General features: G+C 45.1%; 1 protein-coding gene across 1 annotated transcript in view; it reads left to right on the plus strand.

The window, feature by feature from the left end:
* VWA3B (von Willebrand factor A domain containing 3B) overlaps window positions 1-24,985 on the plus strand; it is a 188,826-nt gene that overhangs the window by 12,007 nt on the left and 151,834 nt on the right. The window contains 3 exon segments of the mRNA XM_087426182.1: window positions 1,183-1,342; window positions 8,506-8,675; window positions 12,352-12,467. Coding sequence (XP_087282308.1) covers window positions 1,183-1,342; window positions 8,506-8,675; window positions 12,352-12,467 — 446 coding nt within the window.

Here is a 24,985-nt window from a genome sequence, read left to right on the forward strand (position 1 = left end):
AGTTTGCAACTCAAGTTGACCTCCCCTGGAAGTTGATCACCTTTAGTCAGAACAACAGGTGGCTGGCTTTATAGAATTTCCCATATTTCAGAGTTTTCACAATCAATTATTTACGGATTCTTGGATTCAAGAGAATTTGGTCTTTAGTGCCAACTTGTCATGTGGAATAGTGGCTGGACCCCCCTGAGAGGAAACATCTGGATGAGGAGGGCATCCACCTAATTGAGTTTTTCTTTTATAAGTAAAATATTTTTAGCTAAATAGATGACATCTTTGGGGATGTCATCTATTGTGTTCTATCCAGGTTCCTATTTCTGTCACAGACATATTATTGAAGGAATTCTGTGCTTAAGACGGCAATGCTTTAGGTTTCTTGGAAATGTATGGTATAGCTTTTATGCCACTCAACCAGATTCTCTTCCCAGAGGGGCCACTCGGAGCTGGCACAGTGTGAGGCAGCCTCTGCCTCTGGAGGTGGGCTATGAGGGACAAATCGGGCTGATTAGTCCGTGATTCACATAATTCTTATAATTATAATCATATATGATTCGTATATTTCATTCAATTATAAACACAGAGATAAATAAATTCAAATGGCTGTTCTTTTGGGGAGGGGTTTCCATCACATTTCCAAGTCCAAACTAAATGATTTAATCAAATTATCCCAGGATTTAAAAACTTACGCTCTGCTGAACTCAAAATAATACTATTTTGGATTCAAAAAAGGCAACTGGTGGGAATCTTTCAGAACAATGAAAGCAATGTCATAAAAGCATTAGAAATAAAATTTTATGTTAATAAAATTGTTGCTGATTTGCAGATCTTAATGTGTCCTTATAAATTTACTGTCAATAGAAGACAGTTGCTTATAAACCTGCCTGTTTATGAAAACAACTGCCCTCAACAGTTTTAATGCATTTGTTAATGTGTACATTTTTGAGATCTTTTATTCTCCTGTCAACGTTGTTTTTCCTAGTCAGTACAGCTTGTGGAAGGTAATGGTGCTGGAAACCTGTCTTAAACTGCTTGCCTGTTTTGTTGGTAACTTTCAGAGGGCTGGGAGGTGCTTTTTCTTCCTTTCAGCTCTGGTGACGGTAAGTGGCTTGTTGCTCGTAGTTGTGACTGAGGGCCGATGACGATGTTGACCACTGCCCAGTGACAGCCCTGTGTGATTCCTTTCAGGGTTTCTCACGAGCCTGTGAAATGGCAGGAAAATGCTGCTCCTGTGACAGAACAGTCCATCGCTGCTGCTGTCCGTTGGGTTGAGGAACTGACTTTTGAGCTGGCTGTGAGCCAGGCTAGCCACCTGGATGCTCTGCTGGAAGCTGGGAAAGACAAAACTGTAAGTGTGCGTGCATGGCTGGCCCCAGGTCACGAAGGTGGCTTCAGGCTTATTTCTTCACACTCAGTATCCTCATACTGCCTTTCGGCTGACCTTGGTCCCTTCCAGCGGCATCCCACAGAGACCCCATCATTAGCTTTGAAGAGCACCATAAGTCTTATTCTGATTCACCTCTAAATTTGCAACGAAGGGAGAAATAGCTGACAGGCCCCAGATGGGGATCAAAATAGCAGCTTTGGTGATGGCAGAGCTGGACCAAACAAAATGAGACTCCCTAATACCTGCCCCTGGGCCTGGCTGGGGTCCCGCTGTGGGGTGATTGGGGCGCAAGGCAGACCCTCATTTAGCCAGTGCCAGGAGAGCCACTTGCTGCTCACAGCCACTGAGCATCAAAGAGGACAGGAGTGAGGCCTAGTTGTGCATCTCTAACATTTTAATTCCACTCTTGCTCTCCTGACACTTAGATCAATCAGCCCGTCTCTTAGGGAGAGGGGAGGTTAGACAATTCCTCAGAACCCTGAGGATGAGGAAATAGGGTTTCCCCAACATCCATGTTCTGAATCTTTCCCAGTTCCTCTTCTTCACAGGCGGGTCTATCCTGTGCTTTCCAAGGTGAAGTATATCCAAGCTGGTGAATCATCCCTTTTCAAATGTTAATATATTCATATACGCTTTTTTTTTTTTTTTTTATTGGGACCTTTTAGAAATAAAGGTTTACCTGGAAGAAGTGATTAAATGGTGGTATTTTGTGTTTTTTTAGCCACAGGGTGTGTGTTTTTGGAGTTTTGGAGTTAAGGGTAGTGACAAGTTAGAGAGGAAGTACTCTGGGCAGGCGGGGTCCTTGGGCAAGCCTCAACTCCCTGAGTGGGGTAGGTCTACTTTCCTCTGGGCTACAGATACTTAATTAAGATTAATTAATTAATCTTAATACTTAATTGCTTCCTCGACTCAGGACGCCCAGGGATTCTGTAGATTTCAAGCTTTACTCTGCCATCTTAAGAAGTCCTTTCTTGGGCAAGGAGGCCACGTGCTGGCACCTTGAAAGGATGGCCCCCAGTGGTCAGCAGACTGTGTTTATTGATACTGAGGGTGACAGTTTGAAATTGGAAACACATTATTTATCCTCATGAAGCCGGGGGAACAAATGTTTCCCATTAAAGGAGAGTAAAATACAAGTTACTTTGTTCTTTGGCCTTTCAAGTTCGTTTTAACATCTGTAAAATTTCAAGTGTCTGGACACCGTAATAAGCATTCAAGAAGAAACATTTCACAGGCTCTTGGATGTGTGTGTGTGCATGTGTGTGTGTGAGCACACACATGGGTGTTCTCTCTCTTTGTCTGTTCACCTGGCTACCCTGGTCATAGCTGACTCTGGCGACCTGATGTGACCACAGGATTTCCCGGTGATCTTCATTTTCTGTTTTACTTCCCTCTGGTTTGTGCCTTTCCTTTCTCTGGGATTCATCCCTAGCCCAGGAAATATGGAACAACTTAGTGGGTTCCAGGGAAATCCTGTAGAAGAAGAAGAACCCAGAAAGAAGCTTCCAGGCACTGAGCATCAAATGCCGCTTCAAAACTCTTGAGAAGAGACTGAGGAGTGCAGGAAATGCAAAACATGCAGACCACAGTGTGCCTCCACCTAGAGCTTGTATTTGGGTGTGGTCCCAAGGAAAATGCTAGTAAAGCAACTGCCTCATATGAAAATGCCATGTCCTATGTTTTATGAGGAGTAAAAAGAAAGCATGTGTGTGTGTGGGGCGGAGAGGGGAAGAAGTTCTCGTAGGGCCTGCTCCTCTGCTCTGTGCCCCTCGTGTCTACCCCCGTGAGTTTCAGATTGACCCATGTAGCTGCAGTTTGCTATGAATAGAAAAGACTTAAGGCTTAAGCAACTTTTTGAATAGTACATCTAAACTCCGGACTTTTCTTACAGATGATAACCTGCTTTGGGTTAGCATGTCCTATGAGTGGGTCCTGAGAAGAACCAAGAAAGTAGGTATTTTCTTGTGTGCAAAGATTGACACAGAAGTTGGGTTTTTGTACCAGGTCCACATGAGAGGAAGGGCTGATGATGTGCTTCGTTACGGTGAAGGAGGATGCCCAGAGGCCTCTGGCCTCCTCCAGGACCGGGCTTTGTAACCACAGGTGGACCAGGAAGATTGAACAGAGATGGATGACTGAGGGTGAGCCTTCAAGTGCAAGAGGAGACGGGGCAGAGTGTAGGGTCTTTTTAAATCATGGCTCCAATAATGTCACGTGAAGAGCACTCTTGATAGACGAATTACTGGTGTATTCTGTGGAAAAGCACCTGCTTCCTGGGAAGGGCAGCTTGTGGGGTACTGAGGAAATGTTTGGCGGTTTAGAGGGGCTGGCCTTGTCCTCAGAGCCCAGGTGTGTTGTCTAGCACAGGGTTTCTGCTCTGCAGTGTCCTCTGGTCCTTGGACACATCTTTTGGAAGTTGGTAGCTTCTCTGGCCTTTATGAGGAGGGGTGCTGTGCCAGGAGGCCCTGGAAGGCCTGCTAATCCAGGATTTGAGGGGACTTTAGGAAAGAGAAGGCTGTCTATCCAAAGCCCCGGTTCCCAGCTGCCTAAGAAGACTGACTCTGGGGCTTTGCTTCTGCTTTCAGCAGAAGTGCACCTGCCCAGAGGGCACCTGTGTTTCTCTTTGTGTTCTCTCAGCCTCTCTTCCATCCACCTGATAGGGACAAATTTGTTTCCTTTTTTTTGTTAAATCATATTCACTAGGAGACTAAGTGGGTGAATTAGAGACAGACCCACGTGATTCCATAAAGAGCCTTAGCCACTTGCTGGACGGTAAGCTGAAGGACTGGCCACGTCGATCGTGAACTTGGCATTTCATTTATTTCCTTGCAGTGGTTCAAAGAGACATCTAATCTTTTCACCTTTGTGTCTCGAGCAATGGCAATGCCCAGCAAGGGCCTGATAAATGTTTGCTGAACAGTGAAGGAATGGAAAGGAAATAATATTGATATTCTTGAGGTTGGGGGCTAGATGTGGGTCCAAGGAATTCCCATCCCCAAGCTATGGTACAGATTTGAGTTTTTTTGAGTTGAAGGGAGGTGGTCTGCATGGGACCAGGCAGGTGAATTTGCTGAGCCTGGGTGACTCTGGTGGGGATGGTGGATGGGGACAGGGACCCTGAAGCCTGGGAGGCCAAGAAGTTAGTTGGTGGTGGTCAGGGTGTTAGGAGGGATCTGAGAAGGGAGCTGGATTAATACCATGGGGGCAGTCACCGCCCTGCGGTGATCAGAAAATCAAAACGGGCCAAACCAGGAAAGCGCTGCTGCAGGTGCAAGGAGCATCTGGAAGTTAGATCCATGGTCTGGAGTTGGTCAAAACTGTTGCAGTGGTCAAAGTTGTATAAAGAACAAGACAGAATTTTGCTAGACATCTTGCTGCTGTTCTGGTGGACTTTCATTTTTGCTTTCTTGCAGAGTGGAGATTTTTATACCTGGAGGCCTCAGGGGCTTCTGATGGCTAGAGCAGGGGCAATGAGAGCCGGAGCAGCCACTCGCAGTCTAGTTCTTCTTTTCCCCCAAACCTGTGGCTGGGAAGATGTCAAGGCCTCCATGGCCAGGCAGAATGCATGTTAGCGTGGGAAGCTGCAGAACAAATGGCCCAGACAGAAGAAGACATTTCAAGTGTAACGCAGCGGCTCTACCCTATTTTATATAGTATAAAATGGCAAGAGTTTTTGATTCACAGAAAAATAGCTGAATGGAACCCGAATATTTTCCGTATATTATTTTATCAAATTCAGTGCAAATCAGCGTTTAGGGAAATGCTAGTCAGCGAGGAAGCAGCTCATGGTGCTGGCTGCTGCTGCTGATCAAGACTGGCCTTTACCCTCAAGGAGCTCAGAGGTACTGGTTAAGGCGTGAGGATTCCCATGAGGATAATTCCTTTGAGCCAGACAACCTCCTGATGTTGATATCAGGCGGCAGGGGCCTTGGATGATGTGGGAGCCAAGGAAGTGAAAACAGTGCCTGATACCGGCTCAAGACAAGGTTGACATAAGGGGAGCCATATTGTAGAAAAGAAAAACTCTATTGTAACTTCGAATGACCTCTGACAAACTAACCCAGCTGGATCTGCACCCTCCAGGAGATCTAAAACTGCTCTGTAGATTTTATGACCCCTGCTTGTGCATGTACCCCCCAGCTGCGATAAGATGATAACTGCCTTTTTGAGTTCCTTAGGAGTGTGATGACCCCCGAACAGAGAATATATGCTGATAGCCATCATCGGTGAAAACTGAAAGATCTGGTGTGGCACTTCCAGTCTGTAACACAAGAAGGTCAACATTCCTAACCCCATCCCCAATAACACAATGGCCTATATAACTACTGTAAGATTTCATGCCCCCTTAAGATGGTTCTTTTGGACATGAGTCGGCCATCTTCCCTCTTGCTAGCAAGCTATAATAATAAAGTCCTTTTTCTCCTACCACCTTGTCTCTTGACTATTGGCATGTCTTGCGGCGAGCAGAAGGCCCCACATTGGGCAGTAACATGCCTGTCTCTGGCCACCGTCTTCTCCCATGATCTTGCTTTCACAATGCTGGGATTCACATTCATCTCTGATAGGTGACTGGCCTTGCCACGATGAGCCAACAAAGTGCATGGTTGAAGGTGGGGACGGAAGCTCATGTGGTCAGGCAGCCTGGGTGTACTAGCTGCAAGACCAGGTCAGTTAACCTGTTCAGGCCTCAGTTTCTTCATTTGTAAACTGGGCATGATAATAAGAATTCATACTCCACAGGACTGTTGGGAGTGTTGAATAAAATAATTCATGTTAGCTTATCATCCCAAATAGCAGATGGCCCCAAAGCCATTTCAGTTTAAAACGCATTTTGCCAATTTTGGGGAGATAGTGATAGGCAGCATATGTGTAATCCTCTCTGTTTTTCTAAATGTCATTATTTGAGCAGAAAGGAGAGATGGAAAGGCAGTGTGCAGGAGAATGGAGGTGGGATCGGTGGTCTCGATGTAAAGCATATCCCAGGAAGTCTGTAGCATGGATAACCGAGAGTTGACTGAAAACACAGGCAATTAGGAAGCTGAGTATTGGACTGATAACTGGTGAGCGAATGACTCCATCGCCTTAGGAAAGGAAATCCTGACTCACTGCTGGCTGCAGCAATTTTTAGTCCGATGAAATCTCAAGGGAAAAACATTTCTGCATAAGGATTTCAGACTCTTGGGTAACTGCCAGAGCAAAGAAACTGAGTTTGCATGAGGCACCACAGAGACGCGGGGTGTCAGAAGGTGCCAACAAACCACCTAGAGATGTTGGTCCTCGCTCACCTCCCTGTTGATCTGACAAACCCTGGAGAATACTCCCTGTGTCTGCTCGCCTGTCTCGGGCCATGTGTGATTTTAGACCCATATGAGAGGATGAACCTGTCTTCATGCTAAACTTGGGCTCCAACACAGCTGGAAAACTAATTAATAACAGTGCAGCTCAGCGGAGCCTAGTTAATACATCTTACACGAGGTATCTAATGGCTAACACCAGGGAAAGAAAGAATGAGATGTAGTGCATTTGCCGGAAGAACAATATTAGTTGTCTAATAAGAAATCTGGAGAACACTGTTTCTTCCTTCTTTCAGTATGTTTTCTGCCTCTTGGATGACTGAATAGAAGAAATTTACGACATTCCTCAGTCTTGACCTCCCATGAGGCACTTTTTAAAAGCAGGGAGCTGGTGTTGAAGGGCCTGAGAGAAAGAGCCCCTGGGGGCAGGTGGCATTTTGTGCTAGTGGGAGGATGGTTGATCCTGAGGTTGGCTGGTCTCAATTCCCACCCCGGCTCCAGCCCAGGCCCTCCACCACCCTGCCCCCGCCTGCCTACTTGGGCACAGTCTGCCCCGGCTGCTGCACTTGGGGCGTCCTAACCAGCTGGCGAGCTGACCTTAAGTCCACCTCTCTGTGCTAGGTGGGCTTATGTCCCAGGTTTGAAGTTGAGGTGAGGTAATTAATTATTTACCTTCAGTTAATGGGGCCTAAGAGGATGGTGACATCTATTTATCCCTTAAAACAATGCATTTGCTGGGTTTTCTTCCTAATCATTTGTGGAGACAATCAATTAGGACGTTTTAAGGGGCAGGTTTAGATGATATGTACTCCTGACTCGCCCAGCGTTTTTACTTTCTGAGATTCATATGCATATATAAGCGTAAGTCATCTTGTTTAAACTCAGTCATGAGGTCAACTGCATTATCTCCCTTTTTACAAGTGAAGAAACTGAAGTTGAATCACTTGCCTGAGGTTACAGAACTCACTAGTGGCGAGAGGGAGAGACAAACACTGTGGAAGACAAAGAAAGTCCTGGGAAGATCAAGAGCAGTGTGGTTGAGGTTGAGGGTGGGACTGTTGTCACTGGGCCCGGTGGGTGGATTTTACATCTCTAAATTCAGCAGGAAGCATGTGGGATTGTCTCCTACCCGTGTGAGGTATGCATCTCCCAGATGCCTGGTTTAAGGTTGGAGTGTGTGTGTGTGTGTATGTGTGGCTTCTGACACAAGGGTTGTTCATTCTCCCAATCTTCTCCTAACCTGGCACGGCTGTGAGAGGCAAGGCTCGGTGGCTGGACCTGGCTCCTGACCTGCTGTGTGAAGTCAGGACAGCCTCACCCCCCAGGCATGTGTTTCCCTGTGAGATGAGACCAGAGGATGAACCAGTTGGGAGTATGCGCTCCCTCCCACATCCTGCCTCAGACTGAGGATGGATGAGTTTGTACTGCAGAATTCTGGCAGCGCCTTGGGAAATGATTAATAAGCTGCCCGCCTGCAGCGGCTGTGCCAACACTTCCTTCTTTCCTGAACTTGAAAATAGCCACTCCTGACCTGTATAGTATATTCGTGAGCTCGGAGGAGGCTATTCTCCAAATCTGCCAATCATCTCCTTCCTATGCAAAACCCGAGACTGTAGCCATGGCCGATAGACTTTCTTGGCACCAGGCTTGAATATCTTATTTCCTGACTTTGGCCCCCAAATGCCCTCACAAAACACTGAGCAGTGCCACTCTTCTTTCTGTCTTTTTTTTTTTTTAAGAGGCGGTTTTGTAGAAAGTGTATTGCCGATGGGTCCAGTACAAGGCTAGGGTGTGTCAGGGAGATAAACTGTTGGTACCTCTGTTTTGCAGATTGAATCCATTTACTACTTTGTGGTGGGGGATGTTTCTGAGGAATCCAAGGAGCTTCTCCTTCAGAGGGCTTTGGAGATCCCATATCCTGTCTGCACAGTGTCCTTCAATGCGAGAGGAGAAGGCACTATAGCTTTCTTAAAGGATCTGAGCGCCAAGACCCACGGCAGGTAGGCAGAAAACGTGCTCTCGAGTAACAGCGAGGGAACTGCCTGCTTACACAAGGTCAGGGGTGGGTCTTGGATTCTTCGTGGTCTTCCTGACCCGTCTGTTGCTGTGTTCTTCCCCTCTTAGCAGTAGTCTTTAGTCTCCACGCACCTTTTCTTCTCTACCCTGTATTAATCCTGCCTTTTTATTTTCTGTAATTCTGTTGCTTTGATCTTGGGGCCTTGCTGACCCTGGAAAGACGGCCCCTCCCAGGACTAGCTAATTCCTGGAGAGTGACTGACTCACCCAGGATTGGACCTGTCATATGCAAACAACCAATCCAGAGCCCACACTCTCCATCCAGGCTCTCATACTCTGGGCTACTATCCCCTGTCCTACTCACCCCACGGCCAGGTACCAAACAACTCAGGACAGCCCCTACACCCCACACCGCTGAAATTATTCAAACTAGCCAATCCTAAACCTGCTCACTCTGCCTCACCCATACCTTCCTGCAGAATCCACAACAAAGACTGTTGCCCAGAGATTGTCCCCTTGTCCCCTCTGCCTCCTGACCGGCCCTTGTGCTTCCCTGTGTGGCCCTCTGTGGTGTGGCATGCCCCCTCCTCTTGGGAACTATATTAGTCAGTTCTGGCTGCCATAACAAAATACCACAGACTAGGTGGCTTAAACAACAGAAGTTTATTTCTCACAGTTTTGAAGGCTGGGGAGTCCAAGATCAAGATGCTGGCTGATTTAGTTTCTGGTGAGAGCTCTCTTTCTGTCTTGTAGACAGCTGCCCTCTTGCTGTGTCCTTCCCTGTGGTGGGGAGACAGAGGGCATGTAAGTTCTCTGGTGTCTCTTCTTAAAAAGATACTAATTGTATTGGATCAGGGCCCCACCCTATGACCTCATTTAACCTTATTTATCTCCTTATAGGCCCTGTTTCCAAATATAGTCACACTGGGGGTTAAGGCGTCAACATAGGAGTTTGGGGGACACAATTCAGTCCATAGCAGAAACTGTGGGTAGCAAACTCTGTTTTCACTGTCAATTGTTTCCTGATCTGTTGGCCTCACCATACCTGGATCATAATAAAATCTACATTTTAAAACATTCCCCAGCCCCTGTCTGTGTGTGTGTGAGTTTAGGTCCCTTGCGGAGGGAGACCAACTACTTATGTGGTTACAAGTAGAGTGATTGAATCCTTTCCTCAGTTAGCCTGTCTGAAATTGGTACAATGCCTGTTCTAGAGATTTGTTCTCAAATTTAGCTGCTCATCATATTTGCCTGGGGAGCTTGTTAATAGTTCCGAGGCCTAGGCTTCACCTTGCAGGCCGATTCTGCGTCACAAAGGGGATCCTGGAAATGTGTATTTCAGCCCTTTGCATAAGAACTACCAAGGGAGCTTGATTAAAATGCAGACATCTTGGCCACAGCCCCAGAGATTCTGATTTTCAGGGTCTAGGGAGGACCAGGAATATGCCTTTTTTTTTTTTTGGTGAGGAAGATCGGCCCTGAGCTAGCATCTGCCAATCCTCTTCTTTTTTTGCTGAGGAAGACTGGCCCTGGGCTAACATCCATGCCCAGCTTCCTCTACTTTATATGGGACGCTGCCACAGCATGGCTGGACAAGCGGTGCGTCGGTGCCTGCCCGGGATCTGCACCTGTGAACCCCTGGTCGCCGCAGCGGAGCATGAGCACTTAACCACTTGCGCCACCGGGCTGGCCCCCAGGAATATGCATTTTTAACAAGACCCCTGGTGATTCTGAAGCCCACTGCTCTGGCTGCTCTTAAAACACTTGGAAATCTTTTAACATCAGGTGTGTGACTTCGATTCTGGGTGCCTGAGCCCTGGAAAACACAGAAAGGGCTCACTACCCCATTTCACTTGTGAAGAGAGAAAATGGTGACTGACAGAGCCACCTCTCTTGCTTGTCCTGTGCTCAGCTCACGTGGGGCACCTTCTCTGGGCAGGCGAGAGGCCAGGGAGTAATTTCACACGGGAGAAGCTGCGGTTCAGCTCCTAGCTTTAGGCCATGCACTGTGGAGTGCAAGTTTTGCAGAAGAGGACGCGGTGTAGACGTGCCCTCCTGTCCCTGCTCTGATCCTTGCAGGGGAGTCCAGCCCAGGACGAGTGGTGCTCCTGCCTGCTCCACCCTGCCACCCCTGGTGGCTGCTGAGTGCTCTCCGTGCACCTTCCGCTGTTGAGCCCCAGCTGACGGGCGGTTATTATCTAACTGTAAAGGGCGTGTGCTGAGTGTCTCAGCTTGCATTGAGTCTGGACTCTAGGTCCCCTTGTGCCTGAGGCTGTGTTTGGACAGGGCTACCAGCCCTCGGGTGCAGTGCTGTACTCTGTGGCTCTCCAAAGAGCCCTTCTTAATGCTGATTTGCTTTCTGCACAAGCGAGGCTGTATTAGCCAGAGGAAATGTCTGCCTTGTTCTCTTTGCTAATCTGGAGAACACATCAGAGAGTAGAAAGTCCTGGGCACCAAAGGCCTTGGCACTCAGGGTGTGGGCACTGCCAGGACAAACCTCAGCCATCTCCCCCCGCCCACCCGCCCTGCAAGGAGGTCATGGGATGAAGCAAGCTGGCCATTTCGGCTCTGGAGGAAGCCCCTGCAGGAGGCAGGCACAGCCAGGTTAGGAGTCCATCGGCCTCATAAGGGGCTTGTTCAGTGCCATCAAGTCATTGTCCTAGTCTTGCCTGAAACCCTTTAGAAATAGACAGGACTGAGGCTTCCCATGGCCCAGGCGCGGCCCCCACACCTCTCCCACCCTCTCCCCATCCAGCTGTCCATCCCAGCCCATGTTGCAGGATTCTCTTTGTGTTGTGTGAGTGGCGACGGGCGGTGGAACTCTTGAGAAGCTGGAAGAGCGTTACTCAGAGATCTCCTCTGCCAATTTGAAAGAAACGTCCTGCGATTACTGACTTTGAATTGCAGATGATGGGCTTCCAGAGTGTGACTTGGCCCATTCCTCCGTGCATGACAGCAGAACTTCTTGAGCTTCAAGGTGCACAACTCCCCTGGGATCTTGTTAAAGTGTGTGTTCTGACCCATCATCCCGGCGGGCCCGGGAATGTTCATCCCTAACCAGCTCCCAGGTGATGCTGCTGCTACTGCTGCTCCTGGAACCACACTTTGAGGAGTCAGGCCCTAAACACTTGCCCACTCAAGAATTGTTTTCATTAGTGCTCATGCTTAGGTCCTAGGGAAGTGTGTGTTTGCCGTGTTAAAGTTGACTGAAGCCCGTCAGCAGTTGGCAGATGAGCCAATGGTGCCTGTTGTCACCAGCTTTCAACACTGCACCCGCAGGGCTGTGGGCACTGTTGGGCCCCTCATTAGCCTCTTGACTTGTCAAAACTGTGTTGACATGATTGAACCCTAGGAACAAAAAGGATAAATGTAAGTACATGGTATCATTTTTCCAGGGTCAATAAATACTATTTGGTTGAGCTAATTGCCCTCTAGTGAAGAGAAGAGTCATCAGTTAAAATCCCAATGCATTCACAACTCTGTTCTCTTCTGCCTCCCTGTCTTTTGTTTGTGGGAATTGACAAGGTGCAGGGGAAAGCAGTGAACACGAGTCAGATGCCCAACGCCATGGAAGAGCAAATTCACAGTCTTGGGAGAATGAATACACATGTGCAAATACCACTTAACTAGCCTAATGTTGCACGTCTCTTCGTGTTTCAGATTCCATGCATTTGCAGAGAGAACAGAGTGTGTGGAATTTCCTGCATTCCCCATCAAGGATGGTGACAGTGTAATTACTTGGAATTCAAGGAAACTGAAAGGAAAACTCCCTCCAGGTATCTGGAATTGAAAAGAAACAGTGTAGTTTATGTCTTAATAACTTTAGATGATCCGTATCCTTAGGAAGTAAAGCACTAGGAAGGGACCAGCTGTATCTTTTGTATTATTTACGTGGTACAAGGGCAGAATTCATGGATGTTAATGGTGCATTTGTCAGCCTAGCAACCAGGCATAAGTTTATTATCCAGGGAAGTGGCCTAAAGTGATATGTGTTTACTAACTTGAGAAACTTCTGGAGACGTGGCCCCGGGCACGTCAGGGCAGGACTTAGTTCTTGGCAAGGTGCAGCTGCTCTGCTGCCCAGGTTAGCTGCAGGGCGGTGGTGAGGACGCCTGCAGTTCTCGAGGGTTCTGCTGCACTTCCCGCCTGTGACAGCAGTGCTTGTAGAGGCACGAACAGGACTGACCTGCCCCCGTGAGGGCCAGGGCAGCACAAGAACCTCCATGGAGGCTGAATGAACCCCCCCTTTCATTCAAAGAATGTGATCAGAGAGTTTAACAGGCATAGAGAACGAGGTCACAAAATCAGTGAGAGGTAGGGCTGTGATTTGGGTAAACGGTTCCAGAAGGTTGCTCAGAAAGCCAAGAGATGGGAATTTCTTTGGGGCTGATGAAATTGCAAAGTGCCTAAGACACTGAGTGAACACCACTGAGAAAAGGAGAGAAGGAAGCTACTGTTCCGTGGTGAGATGTTCCGTGGTGGTTAGAAGTCCGAGACAGGCCATCCCCACCTCCACCCTCCTGCTCGTCTAGAAATCAACAGAAAGATTCCCAGCGTCAATACGAGGCAGGAACTACTCTTTGGAGAAGGAGAGAAGCTGCAGTGCACATCTGCTTGGAAGGTTCCTCTGTTTACATGATGGTGTTGCAAAGGCTCCCAGGAGAAGGGCACTGAGACTAGAAGAGGAGGCAGTTGCCTTACCGGGCTAGGTGGTCAGGTGGAGACAAAGGCAGGGGTCGAGTCACAAAGCCTGTCCCGGTCACACACTTTGTGGATTCAGATTCTTAGTGCCCCAAAGCAGAGCACGGGAGAGGTTCCAGCTGGGCTCATCCTGGGCACTGTTTCAGGTAACTTACACCTTTGTTCTGGTGGTGAAGTGGACATCTCCAGGGAATTTGAGAAAATATCAATTGATAAGCAAAGTTGATGCTAATCTAAGAAAAAAGATTAATTCAGGATGTATGCCATGCCTATGGAAAGTAATTTACAAGATTAAGCCTAGTGGGCAATGAATCAATCAGGGTAAAGAATGTGAGATGTCACCAGCTCCCTGAGGCATGCCAATTACTATAAATGGGGTTTAATTTTGGCCTATGTATTCCTTGGCAATTTAGTTATAAAGGAAAACATATCTGGCTGCATAGCTTACGTTTTCAGCAACTGCCATCCTCCCAACCCTGCGAAGCATACAAATTAAATTACAAATAAAAACATTTTTCTTAGAATGAAATGTTCTGAGCATGGCCTGCCATTCTAACGCCTTTTCAGTGATCACATGTTCCGAATTTGGGGAGAGAGTCCCAGATCCTCAATATGCCGTCTTGTCTCCTCTATCCGTCACGATGTCCCAGAAATGCCAGCATTTCAGAGCCTACCTCTCCCACTCAAAAACTTCCCAGAAATCCTTGATGGACTGTTCTGGTTTGGAAAATGTGTAGTTTCCAACCTCACCCAGGGCCTCAGAGGCGGTGCTTCAATCTTTTCCTGATCAGTTCCCTCTCCCATGTCCCCACCCTCTGTTTCAAGCATTTATCAGTATCTGTTTCCTCAGGCCCGTCTCTAGTTTGGAGAGGGAGGATGCCTCCTCAGGAGATAATTTTGCCTCCTGTTGTATAGAAAAGAGAGGCTATCCAGTGAGGGGTAGGAGGAGCATTGCTCAGAGAACTCACTTAGCAATTTAAAGAAATATCTTGCTGTTATTTGCTTTTTGGATTTCAGAAAATTGGCTTACTTACCATTACTCCATTCACTACACCAATGCAAAAAACTCTGTAGTCAGGATAAATAATAGTTTTAAAAATTGTAGTAAAATATACATAACATAAAATCTACCATCTTAACTATTTTTGAGTGTACAGTTCAGTAGTGTTAAGTACATTCACATTTTGTGCAACCAGTCTCCAGAACTCTTTTCGTCTTGCAAAGCTGAAACTCTTGTACCCATGAAACATCAAATCCGTGTTCTCCCCTCCCGCAGCCCCTGGCAGCACCCTTCTAGTTTCTGTTTCCGTTCCATTGTTTTATTTATTATTATTTCTAAATTTAACAAACGCTTAGATGTTGCCTCATATACGCCAGGGACTTTGTTCCAGCCACTTATCGAATTTTAACTCACTCGGTCTTCATAACAACCCTATGGAGTGGGTGCTATTATGATCCTCATTTTAGTGATGGGGAAACCACGACAGAGAGTGGTGAAGAGACTTGTTCTAATTCACATAGCTAGTGAGCAGCAGAGCAAAGATTCAGACTTAGTGTATTCTCTCAATCATTGCCCCAAGCTGGTTTTCTTGAGCAACTCGTTTTGTGTGTAAAGTGTGATAGATCACCTCTGTCTCCTGTATCTATCATTTCCTCTCTAATATTTTAAAAATACTTTATTTCTCTTTGTGGTCACCTTCTCTGGTTTCTTACAGTGAGTTTCGTAGTATATTTTCTTCATGGAGTTTCCATCAATTTTATTTTAACTTCCGTGATTTTTGTTCTGCTTTCCCGAGTTTTTCATATTTCATCTCCTCCTGTTGTCGTCCCATCTCACTCTTGAGTTTTTGAATTTCTGCTTTGTTTTCTTCCTTCATGGGGATGATGGCTTCATATATATTTTTTAATTCGTGGTGAAATATTGGATCGTAATGTTCGTGTGTTCCTTGATAACTTTTTAGTGTGTTTTATTTATCTCTTGATAGTTTTGCTGCTCTTTCCCTAATTTGTTCCTTATAGTATCTTGTTTGGACGCTGTGTGCTAGCTTCCTTTTTATTATTCACCACTGGAAGGAGACAAGACAGTCGTCTGCAGGTGGTTCATCGGGAGGTGGGGTAGGGAAGGAGCTATGCTTTGTAACTCAGAGGCTGTCTTCTTCTCTGCTGCTACAGAGGGGGTGATGCCTACAAATCAGTTTGTTCTGGGTGGTGCTTTGTGAAGCCGTGCCTCTTCTGCCTCTCTGAACCAAGTAGACAGACTTGCTACTAGCCCTTGTCGTTGAGGTTCCAGCATCCAATGTTGCTGACGAGGTTCACCTTTGACTTTAGGTGGTGCCCCCACTTGCTAATATCTCCCAGCTCTCTGGACCACTCCAGGTGCGTGTTCTCTGTGCTTTCTTCTACACAGCTTGTGCCCTACCTCAGCTGCTCTTGCCAGCCCTTATCTGGATGTTGTTTTTGTCTTCTAATTTAGCAGAAGAAAGCATTTGTATTTTCTTTTTTTTTTTTTGGTGAGGAAGATTAGCCCTGAGCTAACATCTGTTGCCAATCCTCCTCTTTTTGCTGAAGGAGATTGGCCCTGGGCTAACATCTGTGCCCGTCTTCCTCTCCTTTATATGTGGGATGCCTGCTACAGCATGGCTTGATAAGCAGTGTGTATGTCCGTACCCAGGATCTGAACCCGTGAACCCCGCTACCGAAGCAGAGCACGTGAACTTAACCACTACACCACTGGGCCGGCCCCTAGGTTGTCTTTTTCATTCTCATTTTCCACCCATCATTTCTAGGAAAAAGGGAAAAGATATTGACTTATGTAGTGAGTGTTTATCCTAGAAGTAAAGGCTAAGTCTTAAATGTTCAAAGGTGTATTGAAGTGAGCTCTAAGACCAACTGCGAACCCTGATGTCTTCATCCACTGTGTGAGATGGACAGTATCTTTCACTTTTTCTTGTCATACATTTACGTGTCACACATTATGTTGCCACTCATTGTATTTATATAAAAAATTATCATTTGAACACTTAGCCTATCTATTATCAATTTCTCAAATTCCAATATAACTTTTGATAGGTTGGTATAAAATTCTGGTGTTTCAGAAGAGAATATAATTTGTAAATATTAAAAAATAAATTTTATTATCATCTGTTTTTTTCTCCCACCATTACATCAGTTATTTCCTAGAAACCAGGATATCACTTCTAATTATTGATTGAGACTGAAGAAGTATGCTAACCCTCTAAATGTTTAACTTTTTTTTTTTTTTTGGGTGAGGAAATCAGCCCTGTGCTAACATCTGCCAATCCTCCTCTTTTTTGACTGAGGAATATTGGCCCTGGGCTAACATCTGTGCCCATCTTCCACTTTATATGGGACGCCGCCACAGCATGGCTTGCCAAGCAGTGTGTCGGTGCGTGCCCGGGATCCGAACCGGCGGACCCCGGGCCGCCACAGTGGAGCGCGCACACTTAACCGCTTGTGCCACTGGGCTGGCCCCTAAATGTTTAACTTTTGACACATCAAAGGATTTTTTCCAAGATGGTTAAAGCTAGAGTGTGTGTGTGTGTGTTTCTAGGTGCATTACATGCATTATCTCGTTTAATCTCCACAACAACCATGTGAGGTGAGTGGTACTATTATCCCAATTTTTCAGAAGAGAAACAGCCTTGGAGTTATTTCCTGAGGTTATATGATGGGTCAGAGGCAGAGCTGGAGGTCTGAGCCAGGCTGTTGTGAACCCTTGGCTGCCTTGTACTCTGCTGATATAGTGTAGACAGTGTGGCAAATACAGAGATGAAAGGGAAAGAAACATTGTTGCCACCCAAACCTTTCCACTGTTGAACATATTGGTGTATTTCCTTCTCATTGTATACTGCTTTTAAAAAATTAAAGCATAAATATTATATCATGTACCAATTAGAATATTGCTTTTTCTACTTAGTATTGTAGCAAGTATTTTTCCATGTTCCTATAAAACTTTTGTAAGTGATGTTAAAAATACGTAATACATCATTAAAGTGGTAAACTATAATTTTGTTAATCATTTCCTGTTGGGTGTTTAGGTAATTAAAATTTTTTTTTGCTATTAGAGATGATATAGCACTTACCTTTTTTGTGGTGTATTTCCTCCTGTATTTTAGATTTTTGGGGGATATATTTCTAGTAGTGAAAATACTGGATCAAAATGTTTGAGCATTTTGGGGTAATCTCTCACACTGAATTGCTTTTTGAGATATGTTTCGAGACACTATGACTAATATCAACAGTGTATGGGGAATACCCATTTCACTGAACCTGAATAAGCATAAAAATATATATCATTGTTTCCACCTGAATTTCTTTGATGAAGAAATTAATGTCAATTAGTAGTGAAAAGTCGTGAAATTGAACATTTTGCATTTAACTTCTTTTGTGAATTACTTGTTTGTCTTTTGCAAATTTATCTGCTGGGGTCTTGTGTTTCTTATCACGTTGCGTGAACTCTTTGTATATTAATGACATTAACTCTTTGGTGCTATTACTTAATGGCTAATTTATCCTAGTTACTATTTTCCTTTTGGCTATATTTTATATGCAACCTTAAAATTTGCATGGTAAGTCCAGTCTGTAAATCCTGTAACTCTTTCATGATTCCATCTCTTTTCCATTTGGTTCTTTTTTTTTTTTTTTGTGAGGAAGATCGGCCCTGAGCTAACATTTGCCAATCCTCCTCTTTTTGCTGAGGAAGACCGGCCCTGGGCTAACATCCATGCCCGTCTTCCTCCACTTTATATGGGACGCCACCACGGCATGTTTTGCCAAGGGGTGCGTCGGTGCGTGCCCGGGATCCCAACCGGCGAACCCTGGGCCGCCGCAGTGGAGCACACGCACTTAACCGCTTGTGCCACCGGGCTGGCCCCTCCATTTGGTTCTTTATGGCCTGAGTTTAAAACAAAAACAAAAATATTTTTGGTCCATCTAGATTTATTTTGAGGTATAGTGTGATGTAGGATATAAATGGATTTTGCCTCCAGTAGCTAACAACTGTCTTTACACCATTCATTTACTAACCTTTCTTTCTCTGCTGATGTATGTGGCTTCCTTTGTAATATGTTACATTTCTACATGTGATGGGCTTGCTCCTGGGCCATCTGCTGTCTTCACTGCCCTTTCTCGTTCTAGTCTTCCCTTTTAGTGATGACCTTTTGACATTAATTTGTTTTCTATCTGCCCTGTATATTTATTGTAGATGTGAAAAATGGGTTTGATATTCCAAATGATCCTTCATTTTGTGTGTTGCTAGACAAATCTTCTAAGGGGAGAAGCACATGTATGCTTGGTTTCTGTGCTGTCTTATTCAGTGCATACTCGTCTCTCATAATATCCGTTGACATTTTAAGCTTTTTATTTTTTGCCCCAAATACGTTTTCCTTCCTTCCTTTCTCTTTTTTCTTTTCTCCACTTCTCCCCCCACCTTATTTATTAGTATAGATTTGGGTAGGTCCAGTGGTACAATTTGAAAGGAAAACAAAAGATTGAGCTATATCACCAGTTTGCTTCCTGCAGATTTTCTTGTCAGTGTATTAAAGCCTTTAAAAATTTGGAACAATAATATTGTGTTTGTACCCATTATCAATTAGAGATTTAAAAGGCTATAATCATTCTCTAAAGTTTCCAAAGTCCTTTGGACTGCTCCAACTTAAATTAGTAGAGACTGTATAAATTAGATAAATGCCTTGCTGCAAATTCTGATTTTATTTAATTTTGAAGTTTGATACTTGTTGGTAAGTAGATATTTGTAGGAATCTGCCTTTCTTGTAATGAGTTTGATAAATAAGTTGTAATAATATCTGCAAATAAGTTAATTGTGTATGAATTATTACCAACTTTAGGCCTTGTATTTTGGGATGATTCCTTATATCTGCCTCTTCCCCTAACAAACTAAAAAGTAGTTGCAGGCTGAGAGCAATTTTGTCCTGTTTCTTGCTTGCTTCATTGCAAAGACAATAGATACATCATGTACATCACGTTTTTATTCTGTGCTTGCTTTGGATTCTCATATGTACATTAATTCCTTGGAAGAATTTCCCCCTAGATTGAATTTTTTTCTGTTCGTTTGTTTTTTCCAGGGTTGTTCTTGTCAGGTGATGGAAAGTTTTTCCAGTGTTTTGACGTGGACAATGTGTGCTGCTTAGGGTGGTACATTAAGTAGTGCATGACATTTGAAGTTTTTCTGACATTACCTCCCAAGAATTCATGGTCAATCTTCTTTGGTTATCAAGAATATTTAGAGAGAGGACAGGATGGGGACTAAGGTTCATGGCACCTACCGTGTCAGCCCCGCTGAGCACTTGTGCAGATGGTGGTGCTTGCCCGCCTCAGGGATCAAGAGAAAATTGCCTCTGACCCCCGATTCTGTGGTTAGGTGCTGTCTAAAGACCTTCCCCGCCGGATTTCCTTGAACTTTTAGGGGAGGAGGCATGCCCTTCTGTTCCCCTTGCCCTCTGGGATCCTCTAATTGCCTGTGCTGTGTCTGGTTTTTCCACAGTAGCCTGGATGAACATTCAGCTCCTCTATTTATTCCCTTGCACACCCTCCTCTCACACTCTTCATTAGGTATGATTTTAATAGATGCTACTGACCCTCTGGAGGTTGAGGAAAGACTGACATACATCCTCCCTGGCTCCTCCTTTCTGTTTCTCCTTTTGCCTTCTGAAGCCTCTCACCATTTCTTTTCAAGAACAAAACATCCCACTGAGCGTTCCCTCCAATTCTAATGACATAAATCTTGTACTTGGGGTTCGTTGAGCTTCTTGGACCTGCTGGTTTATAGTTTTACTCAAATTTGGAAAAATTTTAGCCATTATTTTTGATCACAGGTCTACAAATCAACTGTAGTTTGATTATTATAGGATAGACTTGCCCTCATTTAACTAGTGCTATCCAGGGTATATTCTTTTCTATTTTGTGAGGAAGACTGGCCCTGAGCTAACATCCGACGCCAATCCTCCTCTTTTTGCTGAGGAAGACTGGCCCTGGGCTAACATCCGTGCCCATCTTCCTCTGCTTTATATGGGATGCCGCCACAGCATGGCTTGACAAGCAGCATGTCGGTGTGAGCCGGGGATCCAGGCCTGCGAACCCCAGGCTGCCAAAGTGGAGCGTGCGCACTTAACTGCTGTGCCACCAGGCTGGTTCCCGGGGTATATTCTTATGGTGGTGAATAGCATGCGCACAGAAGCCAAGCCAAACCATGCAGCCATGTTGAAGGCCCCTGCTCATGTCACATTCACTAACATTCCATTGGCCAAAGCAAATCACATGACCAAATCCAACATCCGTGGGATGGGGAGGTCTACGCCACTCACACTGCAATAGGGAAGGAAGTAAATATGTGCTGAACAATAATGCAAGCTATCACATCTTTTGTTCTTGTGCAATTCTTTTCTGGCTCTGGGAAACAACGTTTGCTGGAAAGTGAATCAACTTTGGAATCCGACCTGGATTCAAACCCTGGTTTTGCCCCTAACTACTTGTGTGACCTTAACTTAAGCAAGTTACCTAACCTTTCTGAGATATGTTCCCTCAGTTGTAAAAACGGGAATAATAACATTTGCCTCAGATGGTTGTTGGAGAATTAAAGCATATAACACACATGGAAATGTTTAGTACAAAATTGGCATTCAATTAATGTTAGTTTCCTTTTGAGATTCCAAGTGGGCTTTTATTGTAAACATTGGTTCTAGAAAGGAAAATAATCCCACAGGATATGGCAGCCTCTGTCATAAAGAGCATTTTTAGAATAGTCATGGTACTATCCAGTTTATTTGCATGCATAATAATGGATGGGAACCAGAATTTGGAACTAGGAAGTGAATACTGTGTTGTTAAACTGTGCCCTGATGGGAGGAAGATCCATTTTCAAGGTTGATACTAGGGTAGGCCACTGGGACCTATCTAGGGGAAATCAGGAGCCCCTGTTCTTCTACTAGAAGCCATAAGTAGGATTATACAGGGGGCGTGGCTTTCACCCACTTCCCTGTTGCCAGACTGGGCTCAGTGCGAGGCTTGAATGGTGCATGACTGTTTGTAGATTGGACGTGGAACTTTTCTATTCTCAGAAACTTTCATGTAGGGATGGATTGTTCTGGATGGGGGCTGGGTTATTACTGTCTTGGGAAGGAACCTTAATTGCGGTGCTTTCCAGGGACTGTATCTTTAAGGGGTACAATCCTAATCCTGTGAGGAGCTACTCCTCAGGTTATGAGTGCCCTGTGGGCCCAGGGTGAGGGATCTATTTAGTGGTCTGGAGACTTCCTCTTAGGAAGGAAAAAGACTTTTGATCTCTTGGTTCAGAGCAGACCTCATCTTTTATTTTAGTTCTTTCTTCTTGTTTGATCGTTGAAAAATTTAATTAAACTGAAATAATAAATATAGATAAGTAAAATCATATTAGAGTAGAAATTATCACTGAGGGCCTAGCATCAGGCTCAAAAAGGGAAATAATTTCAGCATTGATGCCACTAGCCCAGGATCTGGACTCATCGGTAAAGTGACAGTGGACTTGTTTTAGATGGCCTGTGGTATCAGGCTCTTTGGAATTGGAAATTCAAGGCACTCCAGTGGTAGGATGAGCACCCAGGCTGACAGCCACAGTCAGAGCTCTGAGCTCCTACTTCAAGCCAGAGCATCATGCTTTATACCTGAGGAGGAGGAGGAGGCAAGCTGCAGACAATTGGGGCACAGTTTTAACTTTAGCATGGTTTCATATACACAACCAAAAGAACCAACAGCTCAGAACCCTCTCATGGTTCCAGGAGATCAGGGTTGGGCAGAGCAGCACCTTTCACTTCCAGGCCCAACCTGACCCACGTCAGCCATCGCTAATCAGTCTATCATTGCCCCTTCCCACCTGTACTCGCCTCAGCCGCTCTCAGCACAGCACGCGGGCCGGCCCCTGCTAACTGATCAGAACCAGCCAATAGGGTTCAATGTGCTCGCTTGTGGGACATAAGTGTTTTGCTTATGGGACAAGAGAAAGATTTTAAAGTGAACAAATGAAAAAGAGTGAGTATCAGGTAATAGGAAAAGGCAGTGTTTTTTGGAGAGTATTTTTGTTTGTAGCCAATACTCCTGGCAAAATGGAGTTAGAAAAACCGCTCTGCTCCATAACTATTATTAAGTCCCCAAAATGGGTAGCTGTGAAGATGTGGCTGATTCTACCTTTGCAAAAAAAAAAAAAAACTGCACTTTTTTTTGTGTTGGTGGAGAAAAAAATGCATGAGCTAAAACTAAATATTATGAAACCAAACTTTATTCACTTTAAGATGTGTTCAGGCTGTTATGATGAAAGAGAAGAAATAACCAAGTCCTATTCCTGGAAGACACTTATGATCTTTAATTAGGTATTTAGAGTTTACTGGCCCGTCACTCACGTTTGGCACTACTTCACTGTTTCTAATCTCTTAATTTAATTTAGGAGCCCTGAGGGTTGCCTGTTTATAGCTCACTGACAGCAGGAGGTTCTCTCAGAGGTCTCCTTCCTTCTCTTAGAATTCAGGTTACTTCAGTGGATGGAGCCCGAGCAGCTGCTCTTCCAAAACTGTTGCCACATGACAGTTTATAAGGCCGAGAGACTTAAATTATCTCCAAAGTCCTGCTCCTTCTAACAATGGGTTGCTTTGAATGTTTTTTATCGCTGCTGTGAGGCAATCCTCTGGTGAGTTAACAGCTTTTATTAAATGCCTTCTGTGTGCTTTAGAGTCTCATTAGGGGTGAGGAAGAGATTTAAAAGGAATAAAAAACAAGGTTCCTATTCAGGGAACCCCAAACTCTTTGAATGTCAATCATGCTTCTGCTTGATGATTTAAAAGTTGCTCCTTCCCACCGTAACTCCAGGATCCTGGTTCAGAACTTCAGAACTGCTCACCTGTACCTCTTCTTCCCTTAGTTCACGCCCTCACCTGTTGTGTGTGAAGGTCTGGTTTTCCCAACTAGAAAGTAAGACCCCTGAAGGGCCGGGAACCCCTATATTGCTTCCCCCATAGTGGACGTATATCCTAGGGTTCTTGTTTTAGTCCCAGCTCCTGGCTGCAGTACAGCCTACTCACGGGCCCCCTCGGCTGCTCGCTGTAGCTCTCTCTTGGCACTGGGCAGTGGCGGGCTCAGCCCGGTTCTTCAATCACCAACTTAATCAATCTCTTAGAACCACGCTGAAATAATCGAGCGGGTCCAGGCATTTTCCGTCACCTAACAAAACATGAGGCATACAGAAGCCCCTCAAAAATCTTTTTAAAATTAGAATGAATTACTAGGAAAAAGAGCTAGTGTAGATTTCTGATTACATTTGAATAAACTTGCTCGGATTTCAGGGTGAGAGATCTACTCTATATTTGTTATTTGAAAGTCTAGCACTGTGCTGAGCTCTGGGGACAATGTGGAAAATAGGAAATCCCTCTCCTCAAGAAGCTTATGTTCTGGAACAGCCTATTTGGAAGTATGTGCCAGGTGTCAGGGATGTGCCAGGGAGAGTGGTTACAAAGACAGATCAACGTAGTTCTGTCTTCAAGGAAGTCACCATTGGATAAGGGAGACAAACATGCAGATAGTAGAAGCCCAACACTGGAGAGCTCTCAGAGTTAGTAACCCTGTTAGGCCTGTCCTGGGGTGACTGCCAATCCCAGGGCAGGCAGATTACAGCTAAGCCAGCAGGTGTGTGCTGTTACTCATCAGAATGTCACATTAGGCCCTGGTCCTGGTGACACAGCTCACCAACCATCATCACCTACATATCAGAATTACAGATTGGATGGTTTCCATCCCAGGAAGAGATGAGTCTATAAGCCTCTTGAGGGAAACTAAAAACGCCAATATATAGCAGATGAGGTTTGCTTCCCTAGATCTTGCATTGTGATAATTGGCCAGGATACACAAGGACAGTGTTCCAGTGTGGAGAGTGTGGGGGCTTTGGAGAAAGACTGACCCTAGGTTGAATCCTGACTTCACCACTTATTAGTTGGTGGCCTTGGGCAAGTTCTTTAATTTCTCTGAACCACTGTTTGCTCATCTGTAAAATGGGGATGATCAGCCCTACTTATGCGATTGTCTTGAGAGTAAATGAGGTAACATGTTTAAGTGCTCAGCACAGTGGCTGGCACATAGTAGGTCCATAGTAAATTTTAGTTTCCCCTTCTTTAAGTATCAGCAAGAAGCAGCCTTTATAAAATACATCTGCAATAAACGACACTCTTAGACACAGGGGAATGTTGTGAACTGTGTCAGTGAGCAGTGGCCTGGAATGGGTACCCAGAAGATGGTTGTCAGGGACTCCCGAGCACTTTGAAGGGGAGAAAGTGCTCCGACTTCTTTGGGGAGCATTTCCTTAGGGCAGAAATAGGGACATCAGGGTAGTAGAATGTTGTTCCTGGAAATCACTCAACTTTTTTTTTTTCCCAAGAATGTTTTGGATAGAAATAATTCAATTTACATGTCTGTCTCGCCTATTAGACTAAAGCTTCAGAAACTTTTGTGGAAAAAGAATCACTAGGATGCTTTTAAGAGTACAGTTTCCTGGAGCTCCACCCTCAGAATGAATCTGGGGTGGGGCCTAGGAGTCTGC

The sequence above is a fragment of the Ceratotherium simum genome, chromosome 40 (genome assembly GCF_057802395.1).
Source record: "Ceratotherium simum simum isolate JZ-2026a chromosome 40, ASM5780239v1, whole genome shotgun sequence".
Lineage (NCBI taxonomy): Eukaryota > Metazoa > Chordata > Mammalia > Perissodactyla > Rhinocerotidae > Ceratotherium > Ceratotherium simum.